Here is a 27571-nt window from a genome sequence, read left to right as displayed (position 1 = left end):
TCATTGAAGCATGATCTCTAGACCTACAGACAGTAGTTCTAGTACGTAGACATTAATTGTCAATTCTTAAAAAGGAAAATCGCCCCTGAGGTAACATTTTCTATGGAATTGCCCTGACCTGGTTACAATTATTTTAAATGTGGACCAACTGTGGCTATTACTTCTGAGCTTTTTTTTCCCAAATAGTTGGAAAAATATGGCTTGTTGTGTACTTAATTGCCTGAAAGGACCATCTAAGTAGTTTGTGCAGCAGCATTTCTGTTTATTACAATTTTCATGTTATTTAACTTGTATGTTAGCCCCAATAGTACTTTGAACAGGTACTAGTAGCTTGGTGATGTTAGCTCCACTATCACTCAACAGTTATTCAGACAGTAACCTAGTCAGAATTTTTAATTTGTGCACCAAAGCCAGCCGTCATGAAACCCACCACCCTGTCTGCAAAAACACGCTTTAATAAAACACCAAAACCAAGGTTAGCCTGTTAGTTTGAGCTTGTTTGGCAACTCTTGAGTTTGAGGTGTGTTCGGGCTTCATTCATCCCACCAAGGACATGCAGGGTCTTTCCCACGCTCCACCTCTACCAATTTAAGCCAGGACATAGGCACAGTAATCACTGCCAACATGATGACACCCAAAGGTGCAATATTTGAGTTTCAAACCTGCTCTTCAGAAAACCTCTGGGTGATATCTCAGATGGTTTGTCCTGTATACATACAATATATGCTTGGAAACAGAGAGATTCCTGAATAAAACCAAAAGAACTGGAAAATTAACAAAACAAGTGGTTTGAAATTAAGGTTAAATAATGACATTTATTGCAATATAACCTTTTCAAACATATACTCTGATCCACCAGTCAGCTATGAGGTGGTGAAACAGCTGGTGGGGGGGAGACCTGCAGAGATCTATGGAGATGCTGCTCTCCTGGGATTGCAAACAACATTTACTAATGTTTGAGAGATAGATATCATCTCAAATGACTGAAAGAAGCCTCTTAGTGGAAAGGCTGAACTTCTAGATTACTTGCAACAACTGTACGGACATTTCTCAACATTGCACCCAGTGAGTCAAAACATCACACATTCTCGAGAAATGTTGGTTTATCAGAATGCAAAAGCTGTAGAACCACACCCTACTTTTTCTGGGTCAGGCTCAAAACCACAAAAAGGAGCTAAATTGTGAATGAATGCTGCTGTTTGTGTTTGTTGCCAGCACAGAACACTCCAAAACACAGTAGAAGTAGAAGTTTGTGATGTAACCTTTGTGTAATAGCAGACAGAAATTGCTTTGAGATGAGACAAATAAAACGCATAGACCATTTTGTATATATTGTTCAAAATGTGCATTTGTTTATTGTTTGAACCTTTTTGTTGTACAGTCTTTCACACAAGACCTCAAATTACCTTTATAAAGTGTCAAAACAGTTGTTTATTATAGTTTGCTGTGTATTTATTTATAATTATTTCCACTTTATTTTTTCCTTTCTTATTTCTGATTGTAAACCTTTATTACACTTATAAAACACAACAAAAGCATATATATTATGAAAGCACAGGTTGTCCTGAAAAAAAAAAAAAACAGACATAAAACTTGATTGTGGGATGCAGGGAGAGCTGTTAACAGCAATAATAAAACATTTATGCCAGACGAGAAAAATGCCCTCAGACCCCAGAGGATTAAACAGCTTTCTTGGCCATTTTTACTTTTTGCCCCTTCAAATGCAGGAACAATAACCCTGCCTTTAGCTTGCTTAACTTTAGCTTTGTTCTTCAGCTCCTGGTTTATTTGGGCTCTCTGGTGGTGCTCAGAATGTGGCCCACGCCCTAAAAACACACCACCAAAGTTCCCTGTAACCAGAACCATGAGCTGCTTCAACAGAACCGCTACAGACTGCCAATTAAATCCATAACTCTTCTCAGGTTTTGCCCTGTGGGAGCAAAATCTTATCAAACGGATCAGTGAGCCATGGCAAAGCTCTCCGAGTCATGAAATTGAAAAACTTCTCTGAGCGCCTCTGCTGCGTCGGCGATCAGTTGGTTCGCGGCGCCCCCTTGTGGCCGGCGGCGAGCGGCGCAGCTCCTCCGACCTGCCAACTTTTGAGCCACACGTCAGTGTGCGGGAACCGGTACGGGTGCGTGGACGTGTAGCGTGCGCGTCAGGCGGTTCCCGGATGCACTAAAAGCGGACATGGAGCGGGTAGTGGTGGAAGTACCGATCAACAACGGTGAGACACGTCATCCGCGTGCACACAACGCGCCTTTAACCAACTTCGACGCACATCTCAAGAGCTTTTTGTGCAGCTCCTCCTGTTGATGCGCGCGCGCAAACTCTCCTCTCCTCACGCACGGTTCGGCGCTGCAGCGTGTGCACGGCTAACAGTTCTTTAAAGGCAATTTACGGCTCTTTTCTCAGTGTAAAAATCACCCAGAGGTGGAGTTCACGCGTGCTGTGGAAAGAGCTGCAGTTAAACAGCTGAGCTGCAGCTGGCAGGCTGCTGTCATCTCTGCACCAAAACACAGGGTTACCCACTGCACGCACCCCAACGGCCTCATCATGACTGGCTCAAACCCACAGACAGCAGAAATGATGTTGGACTTTCTTCAGTTCTCATAGTTGACATTTTGATCCTGATGGCAAACCTTTGAATCTGCACAGACCTTTGATCCTTATAGGTTGTTTTTATATCCCGACATGAGATGCTTATGAATGCACATTGATCCTGACCTTTGATCCAGATTGCTAAAATCTAATCTTGATCACAACCTCTGAATCTGTTCACTGAGCTTTGGTCCTGAAACATTAATATTGATCCCGACCTGAGATACTGAAGAATGAATATTGTTTCTGATCCTTGATCCTTGATTGTTGGCATGTAATCTTGATCACAACCTCTGAATCTGTTCACTGAGCTTTGATCTTGATCACTTGTCTTTGATCTGGACCTAAGATGCCAAGTAATGACCTTTGAGTCTGCCTTTTGATCCTGATTGCTGACATGTAATCCCAATGACAACCTCTGAATCTGTTCACTGAGCTTTTGTCCCCAAAATTTTTTTGGATCCCAACCTGACATACTGATAAATGAACATTGTTCCCGATCCTTGATCCTGATTATTGATGTGTAATTATGATCACAACCTCTGATTCTGTTCACTGAGCTTTGATCCTGATCACTCATCTTTGATATTGACCTAAGATACTGATTAATGACCTTTAAGACTGCCTTTTAATCTTGATTGTTGACATGTGATCCTAATTGCAACCTTATATTCTGTTCATCAATGTTTGTTCCTGATCACTTGTTTTAATCACCACTTAAGATACTCATTAATGAACAATTATCATGACCTGTGATCCTGATCACCAACCTTTGATTCAGTTCTTAGAACATTGATACTTAGGTCAATATCAAAGATGGAACGATCAGGATCAAAGCTAAAATACTAATTATTAAACATTAATCCTGTTCTTTGATCTTGATAACTGTTCTTTGACACTCACCAAGGATTCTTTTTAAATTTACATTTGTCTGTCTGTCTTGTTTTAATCATGAAACTAGGATCAAGAAGCAGATTTTGAACTGATCTTTTATCCAAATTGCTGAACGAATTAGCAACTTTTATGAAAGTATCAACAGAATCAAGTAAGGGGGATCAAAGGTAGGATCAGGACAAAAGGAATCAAAATCAAAACAAAAATAACAAAACAAAAATCAAAGATAAGCTCCACTCTGTTATCCAGATCTGTTGTGTGTTGGGGGGTGTGGCTGGATATTTTGGTGTTCTTTTCTTTTCTTTGCTCTCCAGGTGGCATGAGAACTGATTTGTCTGTGGAGAAGGTGCTGGCTGAAGAATCCTTCACCCTCATCAACATCATGTGCAGCACCTGTGACTGGTGCTCACATGCAACCTTAAAGACTTTCAGCTGAAGCAGATAATTGGATGGCGTTCTGCATTTAAGTCATGTGTGATTCAAGCAGAACTGCCGGGAACTCGACCTTGTGATGTTCGTTTGTGAGACGCTGAGGACCGCGCCTGGGTTTGACACATCGAGCCCGTGAAGCAAGGAAGGGTGAGGGACACACGCTGTCAGCACACATCAAAGGTGATTAAGTGTTTGACTAATTGTTGATAGTAACTTGGTATTTTGTTACGCAGTAAACTTGAATTGTGATGAGGATTGTGCAGCTCGCTTCTCACTGCTGTGGCATGCGGACAAGTGGTCCTCCACCTGTTGTGAGAAGCTGCTTATTTGCATAAAGCTTAAAATACAGACCTGTATGTGTTGCTGATAGTGTGTGTCTTTTGAAGGATATTAGTTGTAACTGCTAACTTACCTCACCTCTTCTATGCTTCGCAGAGAGTCGGTTTGTCGTGTCCACCTGGGGGGTGTTTGGCGGTGGTGGTGGGTCCAGGAGCGCCGGGCTTCGATCCTTTTGGGCGCTGGAGAGCGTGCCAGCCTTCACTCCACCAGAAGGACGCTATTTCTGTTTTTTTACACTTTTTATGCACTAGTGGGTGAATTAAATATATTGTTTTTGGAACCGCTTTTCTGGTTATTTGTAGCGCTGGGTTCCGTCTGACGCAGGTCCGCTCCTCAACCCACGTCGACACATAACAGTAGTTCCCGGTCATTCCATAATGGACCCAGCGGCAGAGGCGGTTCCTTTTGCCGAAAAAATTCTAGAACACTTGGAGAAAATATGGGAGCAATTACAGCTTCTCGCAAACTAAATTAAACAAACAGACGCCCGTGTTACGGAGCTTGCAGCGCAAGCCGTTCTGCTTCCTGCTGCTCCAGCTGCGGCACCATCGATACTGGTGCAGATAACTCCGTCTCCCAGTGATTCGGCGTCCGAACTGATTGTTTGTCGTCCGGAGCCTTATGCGGGAGACGTTGAAGCCTGTGCTTCGTTTTTGATGCAGTGTTCTCTGGTTTCTGCTCAGTCAGGTTGGAACGCCGCAGCTTTACGAGGAATGTTTGTAGATGGGTTAAATGAGTCATTAAAAGACGAGCCGGCAGTCCGTGATGAGCCAAACGATTTAGATGAGCTAATATCGTTGGTGATTCGTCTAGATGTTCGGATGAAGGAGCATGGACGCGAGAGAGGACGCCCATCAGAGCGGGTTTTTTTGTCTCGGGGCTTTCCCCGACACAGATCTGGGCCGCCTCTTCTTCGCCCCACTGAGGCTCCTCTGACGGGACCACTGGCTGCTCCTGTTGACGAGCCCATGCAGCTCGGACGAGCAGAGATTACTGTATTGCCCCGACATAGAAACGTCAAGAAAAATAATGGTGACGTATCTCCAGGTGTTCTGGGACAGGCAAAATAACACACATAAGAAAATAAGAAAATAAATAAATAAATCTAGTACGGGTTAATGTTTTGTTTTCTTTAAATATGGGGTTATAAGTTGTTTGGGGAGTCAGAGGCGTGTCTGGTGGAGTGCATGTTAGGCGGTTAGAAGCCCGTCCGGGCTCACTTAATTGTTAATTTTTCTGTGTTTTTAGGTATTTTCTGTTTGGGTTGTTGGGTCGTTTTATTTTGTTGTTTTTTATTTCCCTACATCCCTAACCCCAACCTCACTTGCCCCAAGACCGTTTGTTTTGTGGGTTGTGGGGTGGTGCAGGTTGGTCACGCTGAGCATTCTCAGAAGACCTCTGCACCTGGGGGGGGGGTGTCGGGCGTTTTTCTTGGTTTGGTTAGGGCCCGGTTCCACTCCAGCCTCGGTGAGCCTTTGTATCGTTCGTCATTGGTGTTGCCGGGGTGTGGTGCAGCGGAGACATACCTCAGTCGGAGGGGTGGGCCGAGCTGTTGCAGTTCGCCATTTCGGTAGTTCCACCCCTCCCGAGAGGCTGGGGTATGGTCGAGTTGGGGCACCGGACGTCTTTCCGGTTCTCCGCTGCGCCTTGGGGTTGGGGCTGGGTTAGTTTTTCCTGTTCCCTTCCCCGGCTTAATGTTTTGAGCCGTTCGCCAAGATTGAGCCGCCGAGGGGCTCTGGGAGGGACCTGGGGTCTTTCGGGGTGCCGGGGAGGGTAACAGGGTTTACGGTTGTTTTATATCCCCCCAGGGTTGTTTTTGGTAGTCCTCCGGGGGTTGAGTTTTGATTTTGTTCTGTTTCCTTCCGGGTTCCACCTCCAGGGTTGATGGGACGGTCCTCTGGGGGGGAATTGGCTTGGGGCCAACTAGCCAAGTGTGGCCGGGTCTGGGGTTCCGGGGTTGGTACCTCCTGGGGTTGATGGTACGGTCCTCTGGGGGGCGCCGTTTGCTCCATGTATACCTGGGGACCTTTGTGGGATTCTGGTTCTGGCTGTTCCTCCTGGAACTGGCGCTAAAGGCCTTCTGGGGGGGGGGGGGGGGGGTTGGGCTCTGCAGGTCGTTCTGGGGGGGTTGTTTGTTATTTTTCTTTTATGCATTTATGTTTGTATTGTGTTTGTGGGGCTGTGTTGGGTTTTTGCGTTTGGGTGTTTTTCTTTTCTTCCCGGGGTTGGATTGGACGGTCCCCTGGGGAGGTTTTGGGTGGGTTTTGTGTTTTTTCTTGTGTGTTGGATTATACTAGGGACTGTTTTGGGGTTTTTTTTTGATGCCAGCCGGCCTTCCAGCTGCGGTGCCCTGTACTGCTGTCTGTGGTGGACCTTGGGAGCGTGGTGCTGTCTGCTTCCTGACGAGGACCCCGGAGGGAGGTGCTGTTCTTGGGCCTGGTTTGTTCGGTCGCCGGGAGGCTTCCCGTTAAAGGGGGGGTACTGTTGTGTGTTGGGGGGTGTGGCTGGATATTTTGGTGTTCTTTTCTTTTCTTTGCTCTCCAGGTGGCATGAGAACTGATTTGTCTGTGGAGAAGGAATCCTTCACCCTCATCAACATCATGTGCAGCACCTGTGAATGGTGCTCACATGCAACCTTAAAGACTTTCAGCTGAAGCAGATAATTGGATGGCGTTCTGCATTTAAGTCATGTGTGATTCAAGCAGAACTGCCGGGAACTCGACCTTGTGATGTTTGTTTGTGAGACGCTGAGGACCGCGCCTGGGTTTGACACATCGAGCCCGTGAAGCAAGGAAGGGTGAGGGACACATGCTGTCAGCACACATCAAAGGTGATTAAGTGTTTGACTAATTGTTGATAGTAACTTGGTATTTTGTTACGCAGTAAACTTGAATTGTGATGATTGTGCAGCTCGCTTCTCACTGCTGTGGCATGCGGACAAGTGGTCCTCCACCTGTTGTGAGAAGCTGCTTATTTGCATAAAGCTTAAAATACAGACCTGTATGTGTTGCTGATAGTGTGTGTCTTTTGAAGGATATTAGTTGTAACTGCTAACTTACCTCACCTCTTCTATGCTTCGCAGAGAGTCGGTTTGTCGTGTCCACCTGGGGGGTGTTTGGCGGTGGTGGTGGGTCTAGGAGCGCCGGGCTTCGATCCTTTTGGGCGCTGGAGAGCGTGCCAGCCTTCACTCCACCAGAAGGACGCTATTTCTGTTTTTTTACACTTTTTATGCACTAGTGGATGAATTAAATATATTGTTTTTGGAACCGCTTTTCTGGTTATTTGTAGCGCTGGGTTCCGTCTGACGCAGGTCCGCTCCTCAACCCGCGTCGACACATAACAAGATCAGCACCAAAATGTAATCAACTCTGTCTTGACCCAAGTTCTTTCTTTCCACCAAATTTCATATAAACCTATTTATGTTCATTGTTCGTCATGTTTCCAGTGTGGAAAGACGACCCCGCCCCCCTAAGGTGATGTAACACTGTGGTAAACATACCACTGTCCCAGCTTTTTTGAAACATGTTGCAGGCATCCATTTCAAAATGAGCAAATATTTGCATAAACACAATAAAGTTTATCAGTTTGAACATCAAATATCTTGTCTTTGTGGTGTGTTGAATTGAATATAGGTTGAAGAGGATTTGCAAATTGTACTCTGTTTTTATTTACATTTTACACAACGTCCCAACTTCATTGGAATTGGGGTTGTACTATCCAGTATTGATGACAAATTATATTTATCTCTTTTAAGAACACTTTTTGTTGGAATTATTAAATTTTCAATTGACCTTGATGTGCTTCAGAATAGGTATGTGATCTTTTTATAAAAATGTATATATTTACAATCCTAGGATACTCCCTTGCTGGTCCTTCCACAACGCCACGAAAACGTCAGGTGCGTTTTTCAGCAAGGCATGACATCATTCTTCTGCGGGAGGTTATCGCCCAGAACCCCTTTGCCTCTAAAGAGCCAGGTAGGCTCCAACACATTTTTCTTAGAATTATATGAGCTGTCCAAAAATCAAGAAACTGCTGCATTTCCTGTACAAGCTGGAGTGTGGTTGACTTCCTTTTAAAAATACTTCTTTTGAAAAATAGTTGAAATAGTGATACACTAGCTGATTACTCACCCAGGGTGGGTTTGATTCAGAGACTGAAATGAAAATTTCATCTTCACCAACAAAGCTATCACCTCCCACCTATCCCAGAATCCAGAGAACTGTTAGGGTGTCACTATAGCTGCCTCAAGAAGAGACAGCTGCTATTACTACTACTACTATTGTTACTTGTTACGCAGATGATACCCAGCTTTATCTATCCATGAAACCAGAGGACACACACCAATTAGCTAAACTGCAGGATTGTCTTACAGACAAAAAGACTTGGATGACCTCTAATTTCCTGCTTTTAAACTCAGATAAAACTGAAGTTATTGTACTTGGCCCCACAAATCTTAGAAACATGGTGTCTAACCAGATCCTTACTCTGGATGGCATTACCCTGACCTCTAGTAATACTGTGAGAAATCTTGGAGTCATTTTTGATCAGGATATGTCATTCAATGCGCATATTAAACAAATATGTAGGACTGCTTTTTTTGCATTTGCCCAATATCTCTAAAATTAGAAAGGTCTTGTCTCAGAGTGATGCTGAAAAACTAATTCATGCATTTATTTCCTCTAGGCTGGACTATTGTAATTCATTATTATCAGGTTGTCCTAAAAGTTCCCTGAAAAGCCTTCAGTTAATTCAAAATGCTGCAGCTAGAGTACTGACAGGGACTAGAAGGAGAGAGCATATCTCACCCATATTGGCCTCTCTTCATTGGCTTCCTGTTAATTCTAGAATAGAATTTAAAATTCTTCTTCTTACTTATAAGGTTTTGAATAATCAGGTCCCATCTTATCTTAGGGACCTCATAGTACCATATCACCCCAATAGAGCACTTCGCTCTCAGACTGCAGCTTACGTGTAGTTCCTAAGGTTTGTAAGAGTAGAATGGGAGGCAGAGCCTTCAGCTTTCAGGCTCCTCTCCTGTGGAACCAGCTCCCAATTCAGATTAGGGAGACAGACACCCTCTCTAATTTTAAGATTAGGCTTAAAACTTTCCTTTTTGCTAAAGCTTATAGTTAGGGCTGGATCAGGTGACCCTGAACCATCCCTTAGTTATGCTGCTATAGACTTAGACTGCTGGGGGGTTCCCATGATGCACTGAGTGTTTCTTTCTGTTTTTGCTCTGTATGCACCACTCTGCATTTAATCATTAGTGATTGATCTCTGTTCCCCTCCACAGCATGTCTTTTCCCTGGTTCTCTCCCTCAGCCCCAACCAGTCCCAGCAGAAGACTGCCCCTCCCTGAGCCTGGTTCTGCTGGAGGTTTCTTCCTGTTAAAAGGGAGTTTTTCCTTCCCACTGTCGCCAAGTGCTTGCTCACAGGGGGTCGTTTTGACCGTTGGGGTTTTTCCGTAATTACTGTATGGCCTTGCCTTACAATATAAAGCACCTTGGGGCAACTGTTTGTTGTGATTTGGTGCTATATAAATAAAATGGATTTGATTTGATTATTGCTACTACTACTACCACCACCACCACCACCACTACTACTACTAAAGTGCTCAATGCCCTATGTCACTCCCTGTATGTCAAACTATGTGTGCCAATTCCAAGTTGTCATTTAGACAAGAGAGGGACCCACTCACTCACTCACTCACTCACTCAGAGTTGTCTCTTAGTATATAGAGAAGCATCAAGCCTGATATACATACATACATCTTCAACTGCTTATCTGGGATTGGGTCACAGGGGCAACAGCTCCAGCAGGGGACCCACAATTCCCTTTCCTGGGCCACATTAACCACCTTTGTCTGGGGGATACCAAGGTGTTCCCAGGCCAATGTGGAGATATAATCTCTCCACCTAGTCCAGGGTCTTCCCCGGTGTCTCCTCCCAACTGGACGTGCCTGGAACACCTCCCTAGGGAGGCAGGCATCTGGTAAGGATGCCTAACCCTATGCATAACCCTAACCCTTACCATTTCAGCTGGCTCCTCTCAACATGAAGGAACAGCAGCTCTACTTGGAGCTCCTCACAAATAACTGAGCTTCTCACCCTATATCGCTAAGGGAGACACCAGCCACCCTCCTGAGGAAACCCATTTCGGCCGCTTGTACCCGCAATCTAGTTCTTTTGGTCATGACCCAACCCTCATGACCATAGGTGAGAGTAAGAATGAAGACTGACCAGTAGAACGAGAGATTTGCCTTTTGGCTCAGCTCCATTTTCTTTACAACAGTTCGGTATGCATTACCATCCCTACTGTGCCGATTCTCCGGCCAGTCTCATGCTCCATTTCCTCCTCACTTGTGAACAAGACCCCTATGTACTTGAACTCCTTCACTTGAGACAAGATCTCATTCATTCTGACTTTTTGGGTTTTAAGCAGGAGGTGTCAGAATGAGTGTAATGGGAGAACCATGGCCTCAGATTTAGAGGTGCTGATTCTCATCCCAGCCACTTCACACTCAGCTGCAAACCGACCCAGTGAGTGCCGGAGGTCATAGGCCGATGAACTACATCATCTGCAAAAAGCAGTGATGAGACCCTGAACCCACCAAACTAAAGACCCTCCTCCCCTCGACTATGCCTTGATATCCTGTCCATGAATATCACAAACAAGATTGGTGACATGGCGCAGCCCTGGCGGAGGCCAACCCCCACCGGAAATGAGTCCGACCTACTGCCGAGCACCCAAACACAGCTCTTGCTTTGTGAGTACAGAGATTGGATGGCCCTGAGAAGGGACCCTCTCCCTCCATACTCCTGCAGCACCTCCCACAGTATCTCCTGGGGTACTCGATCATACACCTTCTCCAGTCCACAAAACACATGTAGACTGGATGGGCATATTCCCAGGCCTCCTGCAGGATCCTTGTCAGAGTGAAGAGCTGGTTGGTTGTTCCACGGCCAGGATGGAACCCGGATTATTCTTCTTCAATCTGAGGTTCGACTATCGGCTGAACCCTCCTTCCAGCACCCTGGAGTAGACTTGACCAAAGAGGCTGAGCAGTGTGATGCCCCTGAAATTGGCACACACTCTCTGGTCAACTTTTTACAATTTGGGGACCACCACCCCAGTTTGCCACTCCTTAGGCACTGTCCCAGACCTCCATACAATGTTGAAGAGATGTCTCATCCAAGACTGTCCCTCCACACCCAGAGGCTGCAGCATTTCTGGACGGATCTCATCAACCTCCGGGGCTTTGTGTGTTGAAGTTCCCCAGCAGAACAATGGATTCCCCCACCAGAGCCTCATCCCGGACTCCAGTCAGCGACTCAAAGAAGGCTGAATACTCTGAATTGCTTTTTGGTGCATACGCACAAACAACAGTCAGAGTTCTGAGCCGAAGCTGTGCGTGGAGGAGAGGCCCACCAGATCTAACTGCTTGTGCTCCACCTCCCGTGCTCCACCTCCGGGAAGGAGCCAGAGCTTGGCTTCCCCCTCCCCCCAGTAAGGTGATGTTCCACACCCCCAGAACTAGCCTCTGCCACCTGGATCTGGTTTGTTGAGGCCCTCAACTTTCATTGCCACCCATGGGACAGCGCACATGACCCCAGCGGTTCCTCCTGCAGGTGGTGAGCCCACAAGGTGGAGATGGAAAGTCCACATTGCCTTTTTCTGCTGTGCTCAGCTGGGCTCCATGGCAAGCCCAGCTACCAGGCATGCGTTGACAGGCCCTACATCCAGGCCTGGCTCCAGATGGGGGCCCTGGGCTTCCTCCTGGCCGGGTCACCTTTCCTCTTCCTCGTTTTTCCATGGAGCCATTGTGAACCATCCTTAGTCTGTGCCCTCACGTGAGACCAATTTTCCATGGGAGACCCTACCAGGAACATGAAGGCTCCAGACAACACAGCTCTCAGGTTCATAGGGACACACAAACCTCTCCACCACGATAAGGTGGTGGTTCCCAGAATAGTATAGAATCTGTTCCTCCCAGACTGAAAACAATAGATGTAGATCATTTGGAGTCAAATAATTAGAAATGGAAGCAATTTATTAAGAAATACTAATGAAGAAATCATGTGGAGTGTATATTTGTTTTTCTTTGTTCAGCAATATTTATCAAAGTTTATTTTTAAATAAGCAATATTAGCCTCAGTGGTCACCAGACCTACAGGCTCAAGAAATGAAAGCACTCCCTCGGCAAGTTCATTTCAAACGCCACATAAGTTCAGCCATAACTGTTCATCAATGTTGAATCAGTTCGTTCTCATTATATGTCCTTTTAATTTGGTGAGTTACAAGATGAGATCTTTTACTATTTTTGAGTTATCACATTAAGAAACTGGATGGGGTGGAGTCATTCATTCACCTACTGCACAGTCATTCATTCATTTTCTGCTGCTTATCCGTATATAAAATAACCAGCATCCATCACTGGACTGTATGTATGACATGTTACATCTTTGGTGATGATGGATTGCATTTCTTTTGGTTTTTGTAACAGGATACAAAAACCAATACAGCTGTATTTCTCTGTGTGAAAGCATTCTAACCCTATCAGGACGGATCTGGGCCCGTGTGGGGGAGATAATCACAGCCACACTCCAACAAGAAAACTTTGAAGTAGACGCCAGAAGGTGCAGGGAGCGGACCATGCTGCTGCTGGACTACTACAAAAAACAAGACTTTCCCAGCCTGCGCAGGTTAGTTCTGTGAACAGGATCAGTCAAGGCAAACTGCACAGCAGCCCTCAAAAACAGGAGCAATGGATTTGTGGTGAATGGGTGATTTGACATGTGCGGGTGCATGTTTGTGGTATTCTCAGGTTTGGAACAGAGAGGCTTTATGCACAGAAAGAGGATCTGCTCCATGAGGTTTTGGAACTGGAGGCTGAGAAGGGGCTCCTGGACACCAATGAAAGTACCAAGTACCAAGTGGGTCTGTGGTTATTAAAAAAGAAAAGAAAAGGAAAAAAGAGCTTAATAAATGCAGTTTAAATGGAGACTTGTCATTTAGCTGCTTCGTAATGCTTTATATCAGAGCAGAGGAATTTGAAGATGTGCAATAAGTTTTTCTACTTCACAGGTGGATTTTAGATCTTTAAATTTAAAGATAATTTACATACATGCTGCTACTCTGCTACATTATGATGTGTGGAATTTAATAAACGCAAACACAATAACGTCTATAAACCCAGAGAATATATTCACAAGAGTTTTGGGCACTAGAGTTTAATGCTGTTATCCGTGGAGCCTGATCAGAGTGTCTCAAATGCATTTTTCATGTCGTGAACGTACTGAGATACCCATAATGCACCTGGACACAGCATGTCCACACTAAAACATTAAAAATTAGCGCATTACTTTAAAACTAAAATGTATATCTGATATTTTCACTTTATAAAACTTCAGACATGACGTTAATTTAAATAACTTGTCCAAAATTAGTTTGGCTAAAATTTGAACCATAAGTTAAAAATATATGCCTCTGGATGACTTGGGTGATATTGCTGTTGTATCAGTATGGGGTTAAAAAAATGAGGTGGTTTTTTTTTTGTGACCAGTTCTCCTTTGCCTGCAGAGGATAGAGCGGTTTCTTCTAGAAGCAGGTTTCCTCTTTTTGCACAGGGCAGAACTACACATCAGCTACGAAACATTTAACAGGTAGGTGTTCAACTGATTTTAAATTTTATAAGAGTTTGTAGCTGTTCATCTTTGTTTACATTAACAGTCTAAAAATTATCAGACAAAAATTTATCGGAAGATAATTAGTCCGATAATGGTTTTCAAAGTTATCTGAAAAGATAATCCGATAATGAAAACAATATCTTCGATAATTATCGCTTATCGGATTATAGGAACTGTGCCCACCACTGGTCATCATTTTCTTATCATCCTGCCTGTGGTTTAAAGTCAGCTTTCAGATAACAGCAGCTAATATCTACAGTATGTAACTATTTTTTTGTTTTACAACAGCTACAGTAATATTTTACATAAATATACTTCATATTCATCAGTTGAATGTAGTAAAATCATAAATGATTGATTTTAGAGTATCAAGTACACTGAAAAATCTAGATCAAAATCTGTAAAGATGTATAACATATGCAAGGGGTGATGACTGGAATTTTGTTTTTAATTGCTGCATCACATGTTGACCTCATAACTGCAGCTCTTTGGAAGGCATTTTACAGATTTCAGTGAAACTTCATACAATGTGAAGATGTGCATGAATAAAAATAAATTTGGTCTGTCTTCAAGGGGAGGTAATTGGACTTTTGTTGTTTTTAATACTCTTTTGGGCAATAACTCTCCCCTGACCTGGAGGGGACAATCCACCCATTTCTCACAGACGACCATGGTCTCAGATTTGGAGGTGCTGAGCTTCATCCCAGTCATTTCACACTCACTGTGACAGGTCACGGTGTATATATTATTAATAATACACATTTTACTTACATTTACTGGAAGAGTGACAGTTTGGATATTACAGGTATTACATCAGAAAAACTATTTCAGCTGTCTGTTGAAATGTAAATGTAAAAGTACTAAATAGCTACCTAACAGATATGTGAAGGGAAATGAGGAATGAGACGGTATTACAGTGCATCCAGAAAGTATTCACAGCTCTTCACTTTTTCCACATTTCATTTTGTTTCAACCTTATTCCAAAATGGATGAAAGTCATTTTTCCTCAAAATTCTACACACAGTACCCCATAATGAGAATGTGAAAAAAGTTTTTTCAGATTTTTGCAAATTTATCAAAAATAAAAACTAAGAAATCACATGTGCATAAGTATTCATACACTTGCCATGATGCTGAAAATTGAGCTCATGTACATCAGGTTCCACTGATCATTTTTGAGATGTTTCTACAGCTTAACTGGAGTTCACCTGGGGCAAATTCAGTTAATTGGACATGATATGTAAAGCCACACCTGTCTACATATAATGTCTCACAGTTGACAGTGCATATCAGAGCACAAACCAAGCATGAAGTCAAAGTGATTGTCTGTAGACCTCCAAGACAGGATTATCTTGAGGCACAAATCTGGGGAAGGGTACAAAAACATTTCTGCTGCTTTGAAGGTCCCAATGAGCACAGTGGCCTCCATCATCCATAAATGGAAGAAGTTCAGATCCACTGTGATTCTTCCTAGAGCTGGCTACCCATCTAAACTGAGTGATGGGGGAGAAGGACGTTAGTCAGGGAGGTGACCAAGAACCTAATAGTCACTCTGTCAGAGCTCCAGCATTCCTCTGGGGAGAGAGGAGAACCTTCCAGAAGGGCAACCATCTCTTCAGCAATCCACCAATCAGGCCTGTATGGTAGAGTGGCCAGACGGAAGCCACTCCTTAGTAAAAGGCACATGGCAGCCCACCTGGAGTTTGGCAAATGACACCTGAAGGCCTCTTAGACCATGAGAAACAAAATTATTTGGTCTGATGAGACAAAGGTTGAACTCGTTGGCATGAATGCCAGGCATCATGTTTGAAGCATGGTGGTGGCAGCATCATACTGTGGGGATGTGTTTCAGCAGCAGGAACTGGGAGACTAGTCAGGATTGAGGGAAAGATGAATGCAGCAATGTACAGAGACATCCTGGATAAAAACCTGCTCCAGACTCTGCACTCTTGACCTCAGACTGAGGTAATGGTTCATCTTTCATCAGGACAATGACTCTCAGCACATAGCAAAGATATCAAAGGAGTGGCTTCAAGACAACTGTGAATGTCCTTGAGTGACCCAGCCAGAGTCCAGACGTGAATCTGACTGAACATCTCTGGAGAGATCTGAAAATGGCTGTGCACCGACGCTCCCCATCCAACCTGATGGAGCTTGAGAGGTGCTGCAAAGAGGAATGAGCAAAACTGCCCAAAGATAGGTGCACCAAGCTTGTGGCATCATATTCAAGAAGACTTGAGGCTGTAATTGCTGCCAAAGGTGCATCAACAAAGTATTGATCAAGGGATGTGAATACTCGTACTTAGGTAAATGTGATTGCTTAGTTTATTTTCAATAAATTTGTAACAATTAAAAAAAAAAAACTTTTTCATGTTGTCATTATGGGGCGTTGTGAGTAGAATTTTGAGGGAAAAATATTTACTCAGTTTTGGAATAAGGCTCTAACATAACAAAATGTGGAAAAAGTGAAGCACCGTGAGTACTTTCCGGATGCACCGTGTGCATCTGGAGTACCACATACTACCACGCAGTCAGACAGCCAGTACACCCCCACCTCTTCAACAAAACCATCTCTGGCATTACCAAGTGAAAAGAGGGCATCCTGTTGGCTTTCTCTCACCCACTGCATGCTGGATGTGTAAATTATTGTTCATTTTGTCCTTATTTGTAGAACTTACATTCTATAGTATTGCTTATCTTCTCTTATCATGTGCAGGATGATGAACCGAGAAAGAGAGTCTTGGATGAACTAACTCTACCAGAGCAGGAAAAACCCAACATTGCTGTTCCTGCTCTAGGTATTAAAATCAGATGTTTAATCTCTGAAACTACCACTGAATGAACATAACATTAACATACATTCATGGAAATGACATTCATCTTTCAATTTGGTCACCTCAAAGCTTGTTCCACTCTGCTAAGCAGGAAATATGAGCCGCGTCTTGATGATCTACGAACAGTCGAAAGCGCATAGCACAGGTGCATTTGGGGCGTGTCCAAATCACTTTAGCTATTTAGGCGGCACATACTCTCAGCGCAACACAAGCTGCAGGGCACAATTTGGTTGTATTTTATTACTTAAATTAGTCATGGGTGTGTTTTGGGTGCAGCATAAATTACTCCAATCTCATTGTTATCTGCCACTTTGCTACTCAGATGGTGACAGGTTTTCTGTCAAGTTAACAGATCTGTGCGCAATACATCAAAGTTTGTGAGTGAAGAACAGCCACAAAAACTCTGAGGTGCAGTTTTGTATTTTTTTATTTGGTGTTTACTTTTATTTTTTTTTTAATTGTTTTCAATTCGGTTTCATTATGTGTGCAAGCTGAATGTACACCCCACAGGAACCCATCTGTGTAAGGTGTATCTGAATATTGTGCTGTATAAGTACTAAAAATGTATTTCTATTGGGTTTAGGTCAGGTTTTTGGTGGTGTACAGTGCTGCGACACAACAGAAACACTTCAACACTGTACCTGCACCTCATTTTAAGAGTAACACACCCATATATACACACACGTGCATTCCCCTTTTCAGAGAATGTGGCTGTCTCTCTCTCTCTCTCTCTCTCTGTATATGCAGTATGTGCATTGTTTGAATTCTTTGTTGAATTAATTTTTGAAATCCTGACATCCCAAATTTCTGGAGTGTCTGATGATTTCTCATCTTCAAATGTCAACTAACCTTAAATTACAAAGAACAAAACACATAGTATCAAAACCCCAAGTTGGCTTTTCACAGTCAGTGGAAATCACTGTCCTAATCATACAAAATTTTCTTATTGTGCAGTACTGATGACATCACAAGCAGGCCCTCAAAAAGATTTTTGGACTGCAGTATAATCTCAATATTGATGTTAAAATTATTCCCAATATGCAAAAAAAAAAAAAAAAATGCACTCTGTGTCTATACAGTATATCTTTTAGCAAAATTAGGGACTTGTAGTGCTTTAGGGTTTCAATGTTATACCTATAATGAATGTTTATGAGTTCAGTGGTACAAATATTTCATGAGGGGAAAGCTGGAGCATACCATTCAACGAGGCGAAGCCGAGTTGAATGATATGCTCGAGCTTTCCCCAAATTAAATATTTGTTCCATTGAAAGAATGTAAAAACATTCATTATTTGTTTTATATAATGCCTAAAATAGATCCTTGTCATTTGATATTTTATTAATTTAGAAACAACAGAAAAGGGACTTACATTTTGGTGTTCCACTGCTGCTAAAGTCCAAATTTTAATGTGTTGTCCAGTGATGCTGTGCACTGACTTCAGACTTCTATTAAAATAAAAACTTTGTGTAGTTCCACAGTCCAGCCAAAAATCACGTCACTGTTTCATGTGAACAGGTCTTTATGCATCCAGACGGCTTACAGCGGAGTGGATTTTGTGTGTGTGTGTTACAAGAATGCAACATCAGGTAGCTCATCAAATCATCGTGCCATTGTCCCCCGCACACGCACACAAATGCAACCGGGTTGGTTGACTGTGTAAGTCCTCATTGCAGTGAAAAAAAAAATCTTATCAGAAATGAGTCCAGCTTTTCATTCTTTCTTCCTGCTAACAGCCTCCAGACAGCACAGTGGATTTGTTTTGTGTGTGTGTGTGTGTGTGTGTGTGTGTGTGTGTGCGTACACGACTAACATTTGCCGTTTGATATGCTTATGTATTTTAGGTCAAGGATGAATGGCACTAAAACGGAACGTTGATAGGACTACCACTTTTGGAGAAACTATGTATATTTGCTCACAACAGTAAACAATCATCTTGATAATTACAGTAGTGTTCAGAATAATAGTAGTGCTATGTGACTAAAAAGATTAATCCAGGTTTTGAGTATATTTCTTATTATTTTATGGGAAACAAGGTACCAGTAGATCCTCACAAATCCAACAAGACCAAGCATTCATGATATGCACACTCTTAAGGCTATGAAATTGGGCTGTTAATAAAAAAAAGTAGAAAAGGGGGTGTTCACAATAATACGAGGTCTGTCCATCAAGTAACAGACCTTTTTATTTTTTTCAAAGATTCTGTTGGAGTCACGCGGATTATGAACTGTTAAAACCTTTTTAAAGCCGGCCCACAGCAGTGGATGGCGCGCGGCGCGCCGAGTGGCCATCGACAGACTGGATCGACCAGATCATTTCTAAACTGAACACTGTGTTGATCCGGGACATCATGTGACTACCACAGAAATGGCAGGAGAGCTGGACATAGCACTTTTGCGGCACATTCCACTGTTACAGGAGATTTTGTAATGAAAGACGTGTGGAGGATTTTGCGCGTCGGCACGAAGCAGCTCAGGACGTGCAGCAAAAAAAAACACCTCCGTGTTGGAAACCATTCAGAAGATTCAGACAGCTTTCAATGGCTTTCAGTCGAGTGAGTATCCGAGAAATTGTGTAACAGCTGGACATGCCCCAACATGTCCTGTGAGACTTCCAACACGGAGGTGTTTTTTTGCTGCGCGTCCTGAGCTGCTTCGTGCCGATGCGCAAAATCCTCCGCACGTCTTTCATTACAAAATCTCCTGTAACAGTGTAATGTGCCGCAAAAGTGCTATGTCCAGCTCTCCTGCCATTTCTGTGGTAGTCACATGATGTTCCGGATCAATACAGCGTTCAGTTTAGAAATGATCTGGTCAATCCAGGCTGTCGATGGCCGCTCGGCGCCGCGCGCCCTCCGCCGCTGTGGGCCATTTTTAAAAAGGTTTTAACAGTCCATAATCCGCGTGACGCCGACAGAATCTTCACCGATATCCAACTGAACTGAATCTATCGAATTGAATCGATAGAATTGCCTGTCTCTAACAGTTTCTGAAAAAACTTTCATGGAGCAAAGCGGCAGTCTCTCAGCAAGTTCTCAGACAAAAGAAATCCAACGGGAGGGGTGGACCAGTGCTCACTCAAAGCCTGCCCACAGGCGAATGACACAACCGACAGGCGTGGAAAAACTCACGCATGCGCACGAAGGTTCAAGCTTGGTTCATCAATCAATCAATCAATCAATTTTTTTTTATATAGCGCCAAATCACAACAAACAGTTGCCCCAAGGCGCTTTATATTGTAAGGCAAGGCCATACAATAATTATGTAAAACCCCAACGGTCAAAACGACCCCCTGTGAGCAAGCACTTGGCTACAGTGGGAAGGAAAAACTCCCTTTTAACAGGAAGAAACCTCCAGCAGAACCAGGCTCAGGGAGGGGCAGTCTTCTGCTGGGACTGGTTGGGGCTGAGGGAGAGAACCAGGAAAAAGACATGCTGTGGAGGGGAGCAGAGATCGATCACTAATGATTAAATGCAGAGTGGTGCATACAGAGCAAAAAGAGAAAGAAACAGTGCATCATGGGAACCCCCCAGCAGTCTACGTCTATAGCAGCATAACTAAGGGATGGTTCAGGGTCACCCGATCCAGCCCTAACTATAAGCTTTAGCAAAAAGGAAAGTTTTAAGCCTAATCTTAAAAGTAGAGAGGGTGTCTGTCTCCCTGATCTGAATTGGGAGCTGGTTCCACAGGAGAGGAGCCTGAAAGCTGAAGGCTCTGCCTCCCATTCTACTCTTACAAACCCTAGGAACTACAAGTAAGCCTGCAGTCTGAGAGCGAAGCGCTCTATTGGGGTGATATGGTACTACGAGGTCCCTAAGATAAGATGGGACCTGATTATTCAAAACCTTATAAGTAAGAAGAAGAATTTTAAATTCTATTCTAGAATTAACAGGAAGCCAATGAAGAGAGGCCAATATGGGTGAGATATGCTCTCTCCTTCTAGTCCCCGTCAGTACTCTAGCTGCAGCATTTTGAATTAACTGAAGGCTTTTTAGGGAACTTTTAGGACAACCTAATAATAATGAATTACAATAGTCCAGCCTAGAGGAAATAAATGCATGAATTAGTTTTTCAGCATCACTCTGAGACAAGACCTTTCTGATTTTAGAGATATTGCGTAAATGCAAAAAAGCAGTCCTACATATTTGTTTAATATGCGCTTTGAATGACATATCCTGATCAAAAATGACTCCAAGATTTCTCACAGTATTACTAGAGGCCAGGGCAATGCCATCCAGAGTAAGGATCTGGTTAGACACCATGTTTCTAAGATTTGTGGGGCCAAGTACAATAACTTCAGTTTTATCTGAGTTTAAAAGCAGGAAATTAGAGGTCATCCATGTCTTTATGTCTGTAAGACAACCCTGCAGTTTAGCTAATTGGTGTGTGTCCTCTGGCTTCATGGCTAGATAAAGCTGGGTATCATCTGCGTAACAATTAAAATTTAAGCAATACCGTCTAATAATACTACCTAAGGGAAGCATGTATAAAGTGAATAAAATTGGTCCTAGCACAGAACCTTGTGGAACTCCATAATTAACCCTAGTCTGTGAAGAAGATTCCCCATGTACATGAACAAATTGTAATCTATTAGACAAATATGATTCAAACCACCGCAGCGCAGTGCCTTTAATACCTATGGCATGCTCTAATCTCTGTAATAAAATTTTATGGTCAACAGTATCAAAAGCAGCACTGAGGTCTAACAGAACAAGCACAGAGATGAGTCCACTGTCCGAGGCCATAAGAAGATCATTTGTAACCTTCACTAATGCTGTTTCTGTACTATGATGAATTCTAAAACCTGACTGAAACTCTTCAAATAAACCATTCCTCTGCAGATGATCAGTTAGCTGTTTTACAACTACCCTTTCAAGAATTTTTGAGAGCAAAGGAAGGTTGGAGATTGGCCTATAATTAGCTAAGATAGCTGGGTCAAGTGATGGCTTTTTAAGTAATGGTTTAATTACTGCCACCTTAAAAGCCTGTGGTACATAGCCAACTAACAAAGATAGATTGATCATATTTAAGATCGAAGCATTAAATAATGGTAGGGCTTCCTTGAGCAGCCTGGTAGGAATGGGGTCTAATAAACATGTTGATGGTTTGGATGAAGTAACTAATGAAAATAACTCAGACAGAACAATCGGAGAGAATGAGTCTAACCAAATACCGGCATCACTGAAAGCAGCCAAAGATAACGATACGTCTTTGGGATGGTTATGAGTAATTTTTTCTCTAATAGTTAAAATTTTGTTAGCAAAGAAAGTCATGAAGTCATTACTAGTTAAAGTTAATGGAATACTCTGACTGACTCTTTGTCAGCCTGGCTACCGTGCTGAAAAGAAACCTGGGGTTGTTCTTATTTTCTTCAATTAGTGATGAGTAGAAAGATGTCCTAGCTTTACGGAGGGCTTTTTTTATAGAGCAACAGACTCTTTTTCCAGGCAAAATGAAGATCTTCTAAATTAGTGAGACGCCATTTCCTCTCCAACTTACGGGTTATCTGCTTTAAGCTACGAGTTTGTGAGTTATACCACGGAGTCAGGCACTTCTGATTTAAAGCTCTCTTTTTCAGAGGAGCTACAGCATCCAAAGTTGTCTTCAATGAGGATGTAAAAATATTGACGAGATACTCTATCTCACAGAGTTTAGGTAGCTACTCTGCACTGTGTTGGTATATGGCATTAGAGAACATAAAGAAGGAATCATATCCTTAAACCTAGTTACAGTGCTTTCTGAAAGACTTCTAGTGTAATGAAACTTATTCCCCACTGCTGGGTAGTCCATCAGAGTAAATGTAAATGTTATTAAGAAATGATCAGACAGCAGGGAGTTTTCAGGGAATACTGTTAAGTCTTCTATTTCCATACCATAAGTCAGAACAAGATCTAAGATATGATTAAAGTGGTGGGTGGACTCATTTACCTTTTGAGCAAAGCCAATAGAGTCTAATAATAGATTAAATGCAGTGTTGAGGCTGTCATTCTCAGCATCTGTGTGGATGTTAAAATCGCCCACTATAATTATCTTATCTGAGCTAAGCACTAAGTCAGACAAAAGGTCTGAAAATTCACAGAGAAACTCACAGTAACGACCAGGTGGACGATAGATAATAACAAATAAAACTGGTTTTTGGGACTTCCAATTTGGATGGACAAGACTAAGAGTCAAGCTTTCAAATGAATTAAAGCTCTGTCTGGGTTTTTGATTAATTAATAAGCTGGAATGGAAGATTGCTGCTAATCCTCCGCCCCGGCCCGTGCTACGAGCATTCTGACAGTTAGTGTGACTCGGGGGTGTTGACTCATTTAAACTAACATATTCATCCTGCTGTAACCAGGTTTCTGTAAGGCAGAATAAATCAATATGTTGATCAATTATTATATCATTTACCAACAGGGACTTAGAAGAGAGAGACCTAATGTTTAATAGACCACATTTAACTGTTTTAGTCTGTGGTACAGTTGAAGGTGCTATATTATTTTTTCTTTTTGAATTTTTATGCTTAAATAGATTTTTGCTGGTTATTGGTAGTCTGGGAGCAGGCACCGTCTCTACGGGGATGGGGTAATGAGGGGATGGCAGGGGGAGAGAAGCTGCAGAGAGGTAAGACTACAACTCTGCTTCCTGGTCCCAACCCTGGATAGTCACGGTTTGGAGGATTTAAGAAAATTGGCCAGATTTCTAGAAATGAGAGCTGCTCCATCCAAAGTGGGATGGATGCCGTCTCTCCTAACAAGACCAGGTTTTCCCCAGAAGCTTTGCCAATTATCTATGAAGCCCACCTCATTTTTTGGACACCACTCAGACAGCCAGCAATTCAAGGAGAACATGCGGCTAAACATGTCACTCCCGGTCCGATTGGGGAGGGGCCCAGAGAAAACTACAGAGTCCGACATTGTTTTTGCAAAGTTACACACCGATTTAATGTTAATTTTAGTGACCTCCGATTGGCGTAACCGGGTGTCATTACTGCCGACGTGAATTACAATCTTACCAAATTTACGCTTAGCCTTAGCCAGCAGTTTCAAATTTCCTTCAATGTCGCCTGCTCTGGCCCCCGGAAGACAATTGACTATGGTTGCTGGTGTCGCTAACTTCACATTTCTCAAAACAGAGTCGCCAATAACCAGAGTTTGATCCTCGGCGGGTGTGTCGCCGAGTGGGGAAAAACGGTTAGAGATGTGAACGGGTTGGCGGTGTACACGGGGCTTCTGTTTAGGGCTACGCTTCCTCCTCACAGTCACCCAGTCAGCCTGCTTTCCCGGCTGCTCGGGATCTGCCAGGGGGTAACTAACGGCGGCTAAGCTACCTTGGTCCGCACCGACTACAGGGGCCTGGCTAGCTGTAGAATTTTCCACGGTGCGGAGCCGAGTCTCCAATTCGCCCAGCCTGGCCTCCAAAGCTACGAATAAGCTACACTTATTACAAGTACCATTACTGCTAAAGGAGGCCGAGGAATAACTAAACATTTCACACCCAGAGCAGAAAAGTGCGGGAGAGACAGGAGAAGCCGCCATGCTAAATCGGCTAAGAGCTAGTAGCTGCGCTAAGCTAGCGGATTCCTAAAAACACGCAAAGTGAATAATGTGTAAATAATTTAGGTGATTCAGCAGAAGGAGTGCTTTAGTTAAGGCACGTAAAGATTACACTGGGAAACAAATCGTAATCTAGATAACTAGATCAATCTAACTGCGCAGATTAAACAGCTAACAGATACAGCAAAACACCACTGTGCTCCGGAACAGGAGGTGATACAATACCGCAGTGAGAGCCAACCACCAGTAGAGGCCAACAAGCCTCTACTGGTGGTTGGCTATATGGATTTGGAGCAATCACGTGTGATTCAAATCCATATAGTTTTTGAAAAAAATAAAAAGGTCCGTTACTTTATGGACAGACCTCGTAGTAGCATCTGCTGTTGACGCTACAAACTCAAAACTATTATGTTCAAACTGCTTTTTTAGTAATCCTGTGAATACTAAACTAGTATTTAATTGTATAACCACAGTTTTTCATGATTTCTTCACATCTGCGAGGCATTAATTTTGTTGGTTTGGAACTAAGATTTTGCTCGTTTACTAGTGTGCTTGGGGTCATTGTCTTGTTGAAACACCTATTTCAAGGGCATGTCCTCTTCAGCATAAGGCAACATGACCTCTTCAAGTATTTTGACATGTCCAAACTGATCCATGATATCTGGTTTGCGATATATAGGCTCAACACCATAGTAGGAGAAACATGCCCATATCATGATGCTTGCACCACCATGCTTCACTGTCTTCACTGTGAACTGTGGCTTAAATTCAAAGTTTGGGGGTTGTCTCACAAACTGTCTGCGGCCCTTGGACCCAAAAAGATCAATTTTACTCTTTTTAGTCACATAGCACTACTATTATTCTCAACACTACTGTACATTCTGGACTCACACGCTATTCCAGCAGGGGGCAGTAAATCATCTGTATCTTAAAAGCGAAGTAGCCTCTGTGTATGTTTATGTGTGCATGCGTGTAAATTCAAACACAGAGAAACTGAGGAGAGCTGACATTTGCCGTTTGATATGCTTATGTATTTTGGGTCAAGGGTGAACAGTGCCAAAACGGAATGTTGATAGGACTAACACTTTTGGAGAAACTATGTATTTTAGCTAACAACAGCGAACAATGGATGTTGCTAATTACATTCTGGACTCACACATCATTCCAAATCATTATAGAAACGTTGCATAATTTGTCACCCTTGAAAAATGTCAGCTGCCTATTTTATAATCTAGAGCCCATGGATCCCCACGGGCTCTAGATTATTTATTCAAAATTTTCTCTTGTTTATCCGGGTCCGGGTGGCAGTGGCATCAATCTAAACAGCTCATACCACTTTTCCCTATCCTTGGTCAAGTTGTTTAAGTCTTCCTGGGGGATCCCGAGGTGTTCCCAAGTCATCTAGGAAATATTATCCCTCCAGCATATCCTGGATCTTACCCGGGGCGTCCTTCCAGTTGGATGTTCTGGAAAGACCTCCCTTGGGAGACAAACAGGGGGAATAAAACAACATATGCCTATATCACCTCAGCTGGCTCCTTTTGATGTGAAGAAGCAGAACCTTTACTCACCTGGATGTTAAAACTTCTCATCCTGTCCCTGAGTGTAAGCCCAGATACCTGATAGCGGGATCTCATTTGTGCAACTAGTATCTGTGACCTTGTTCTTTTGTTCATTACCCAAAGTTAATGACCATTGTTGAGAACTAGGGTGTAAATCGATGTCAGGCCTCAAGGGCCTCGACTTCTTGCTCAGCTCTTTCTTCAGAGTCCGGTACAGTGTGTGCAGGAGCAGGCCCAATCTGTCTGCAGACAGAGGACTATGGACTCAGATTTGGAGGTGCTGATCTTCATCCCAGTTGCTTCACACTCTGCTTCAAACTCGCCCTGTGCATCAGAGGGCACTCTCTGCTAGGGATGGGTATCGAGAACCGGTTCCTTTCGGGTATCGTTAAGAAATGATTCGATCCACCGACATCAATAAGCTTTGTGCTTAACGATTCTGTTATCGGTCCTTCAGAGTGGCCGTTGTTTTGGCGGGTGTTTGTCAGGAAAATGTGATAATTTCTCTACACTGATTACAGACCCTGCAGCGGGTCCTTAATCAACTTTTCTGCAGCGCGGCTATGCTTTGAACCTTGAACCAATCGAAGCGTGGTTCGCAGATTGAAGCAATGCTTCGGTCGATTGCTTCGTTTATTTCTTTCTTTCGCTTAATTTTCCCCCGCTAAAACCTTAAAGAGCATACGTCTGTGAGTATTATTTACCTTTTCTATGTTAAACCGACCTGTTATGGTCTTCTGAAACAGTTGATAGATGTATTTTATAACTTAAAAACGAGAGCGATGCTAACGCGTTAGCATGTCTATGGCATTTTCAATGTTAAAAGTTAGCATTTAGCAATTGCAGCCGTCATCACGTTCGGGTGCGTTTGTTTTCAAATTGTAATATTCCTTAAATTTATTTTTGCTTATATATTAATAATCTAATGATTATTATATACAATTTTAGGGAAAGAGACAAAAAGAACCTGAATAGAAACACAACAGAAAATATATAACTAACATAAACACAACAACTAACATAAATAAATAAATACATACAGAAATAAATGTTTCCTGTGAACACCTAGTGACTCTCACACCTCCATTTCATCCCTGTCTTATTTAAGTTTAATGACAGTTTGTTTCGGTCAAACCATATTTTCAGTTTGTTCATTTCTTCAGTGATTTCCTCCAGAACTTTCTGCCAAACTAGAAAACTGCTGCATCCTAGTAAGAGCAGAATACTACTGGAATGAATTTGAATAAGGAAAGTTGTATTTTTTTTTCTCACCTAAATGGATTCAGCACTCACTCCAGTTTATTGTCTGGAATAGTCCCAGATTGCATTTCAGAGCTTCTAGAATTCAAACATTTTCATGCAGGTGGTGTTGGGGGGTAATTTTGGGTTTCAACTTTTTTAGTTTTTCACCACTTTAATCCCCGAATATGAGTTGTGATTCACTTTTGTGCGGATTAAAGTTACTAACTGGGACTCCTGTCTTGTTGGGAGAAAGAAACGAGAATCATCCTCCGTTCTGTTCACACAGCTCCAAACGTTGCGCGGCTCTCTGACACGTCAAGATAGAACGATAGAATTCAGTCTCCTAGACTCCAGTACCTACTGGGGACGGGTCTGATGCAATGCTAAGAATACAGGCACAGCTCCTTCTTCGGTCGTACAGAGACTGAATCACGTTTCAGC

General features: G+C 42.9%; 1 protein-coding gene across 1 annotated transcript in view; it reads left to right on the top strand.

Annotated features, from left to right (window-relative positions):
- The first annotated feature begins 2127 nt into the window (after positions 1–2127).
- si:dkey-45d16.4 overlaps positions 2128–27571 on the top strand; it is a 29489-nt gene continuing 4045 nt past the window's right edge. Inside the window, exons 1-5 of the mRNA XM_034189079.1 lie at positions 2128–2227; positions 8121–8243; positions 12830–12971; positions 13094–13202; positions 16672–16753. Of these exons, the coding sequence (XP_034044970.1) occupies positions 2191–2227; positions 8121–8243; positions 12830–12971; positions 13094–13202; positions 16672–16753 (493 nt within the window). The 5' untranslated portion in view covers positions 2128–2190. The remainder of the gene's footprint in view (positions 2228–8120; positions 8244–12829; positions 12972–13093; positions 13203–16671; positions 16754–27571) is intronic.

The sequence above is a fragment of the Thalassophryne amazonica genome, chromosome 15, assembly GCF_902500255.1.
Source record: "Thalassophryne amazonica chromosome 15, fThaAma1.1, whole genome shotgun sequence".
In the NCBI taxonomy this organism is placed as follows: Eukaryota; Metazoa; Chordata; class Actinopteri; order Batrachoidiformes; family Batrachoididae; genus Thalassophryne; species Thalassophryne amazonica.
Note: the sequence above shows the minus strand (reverse complement) of the source record. Positions and strands in the feature narration are given on the sequence as shown.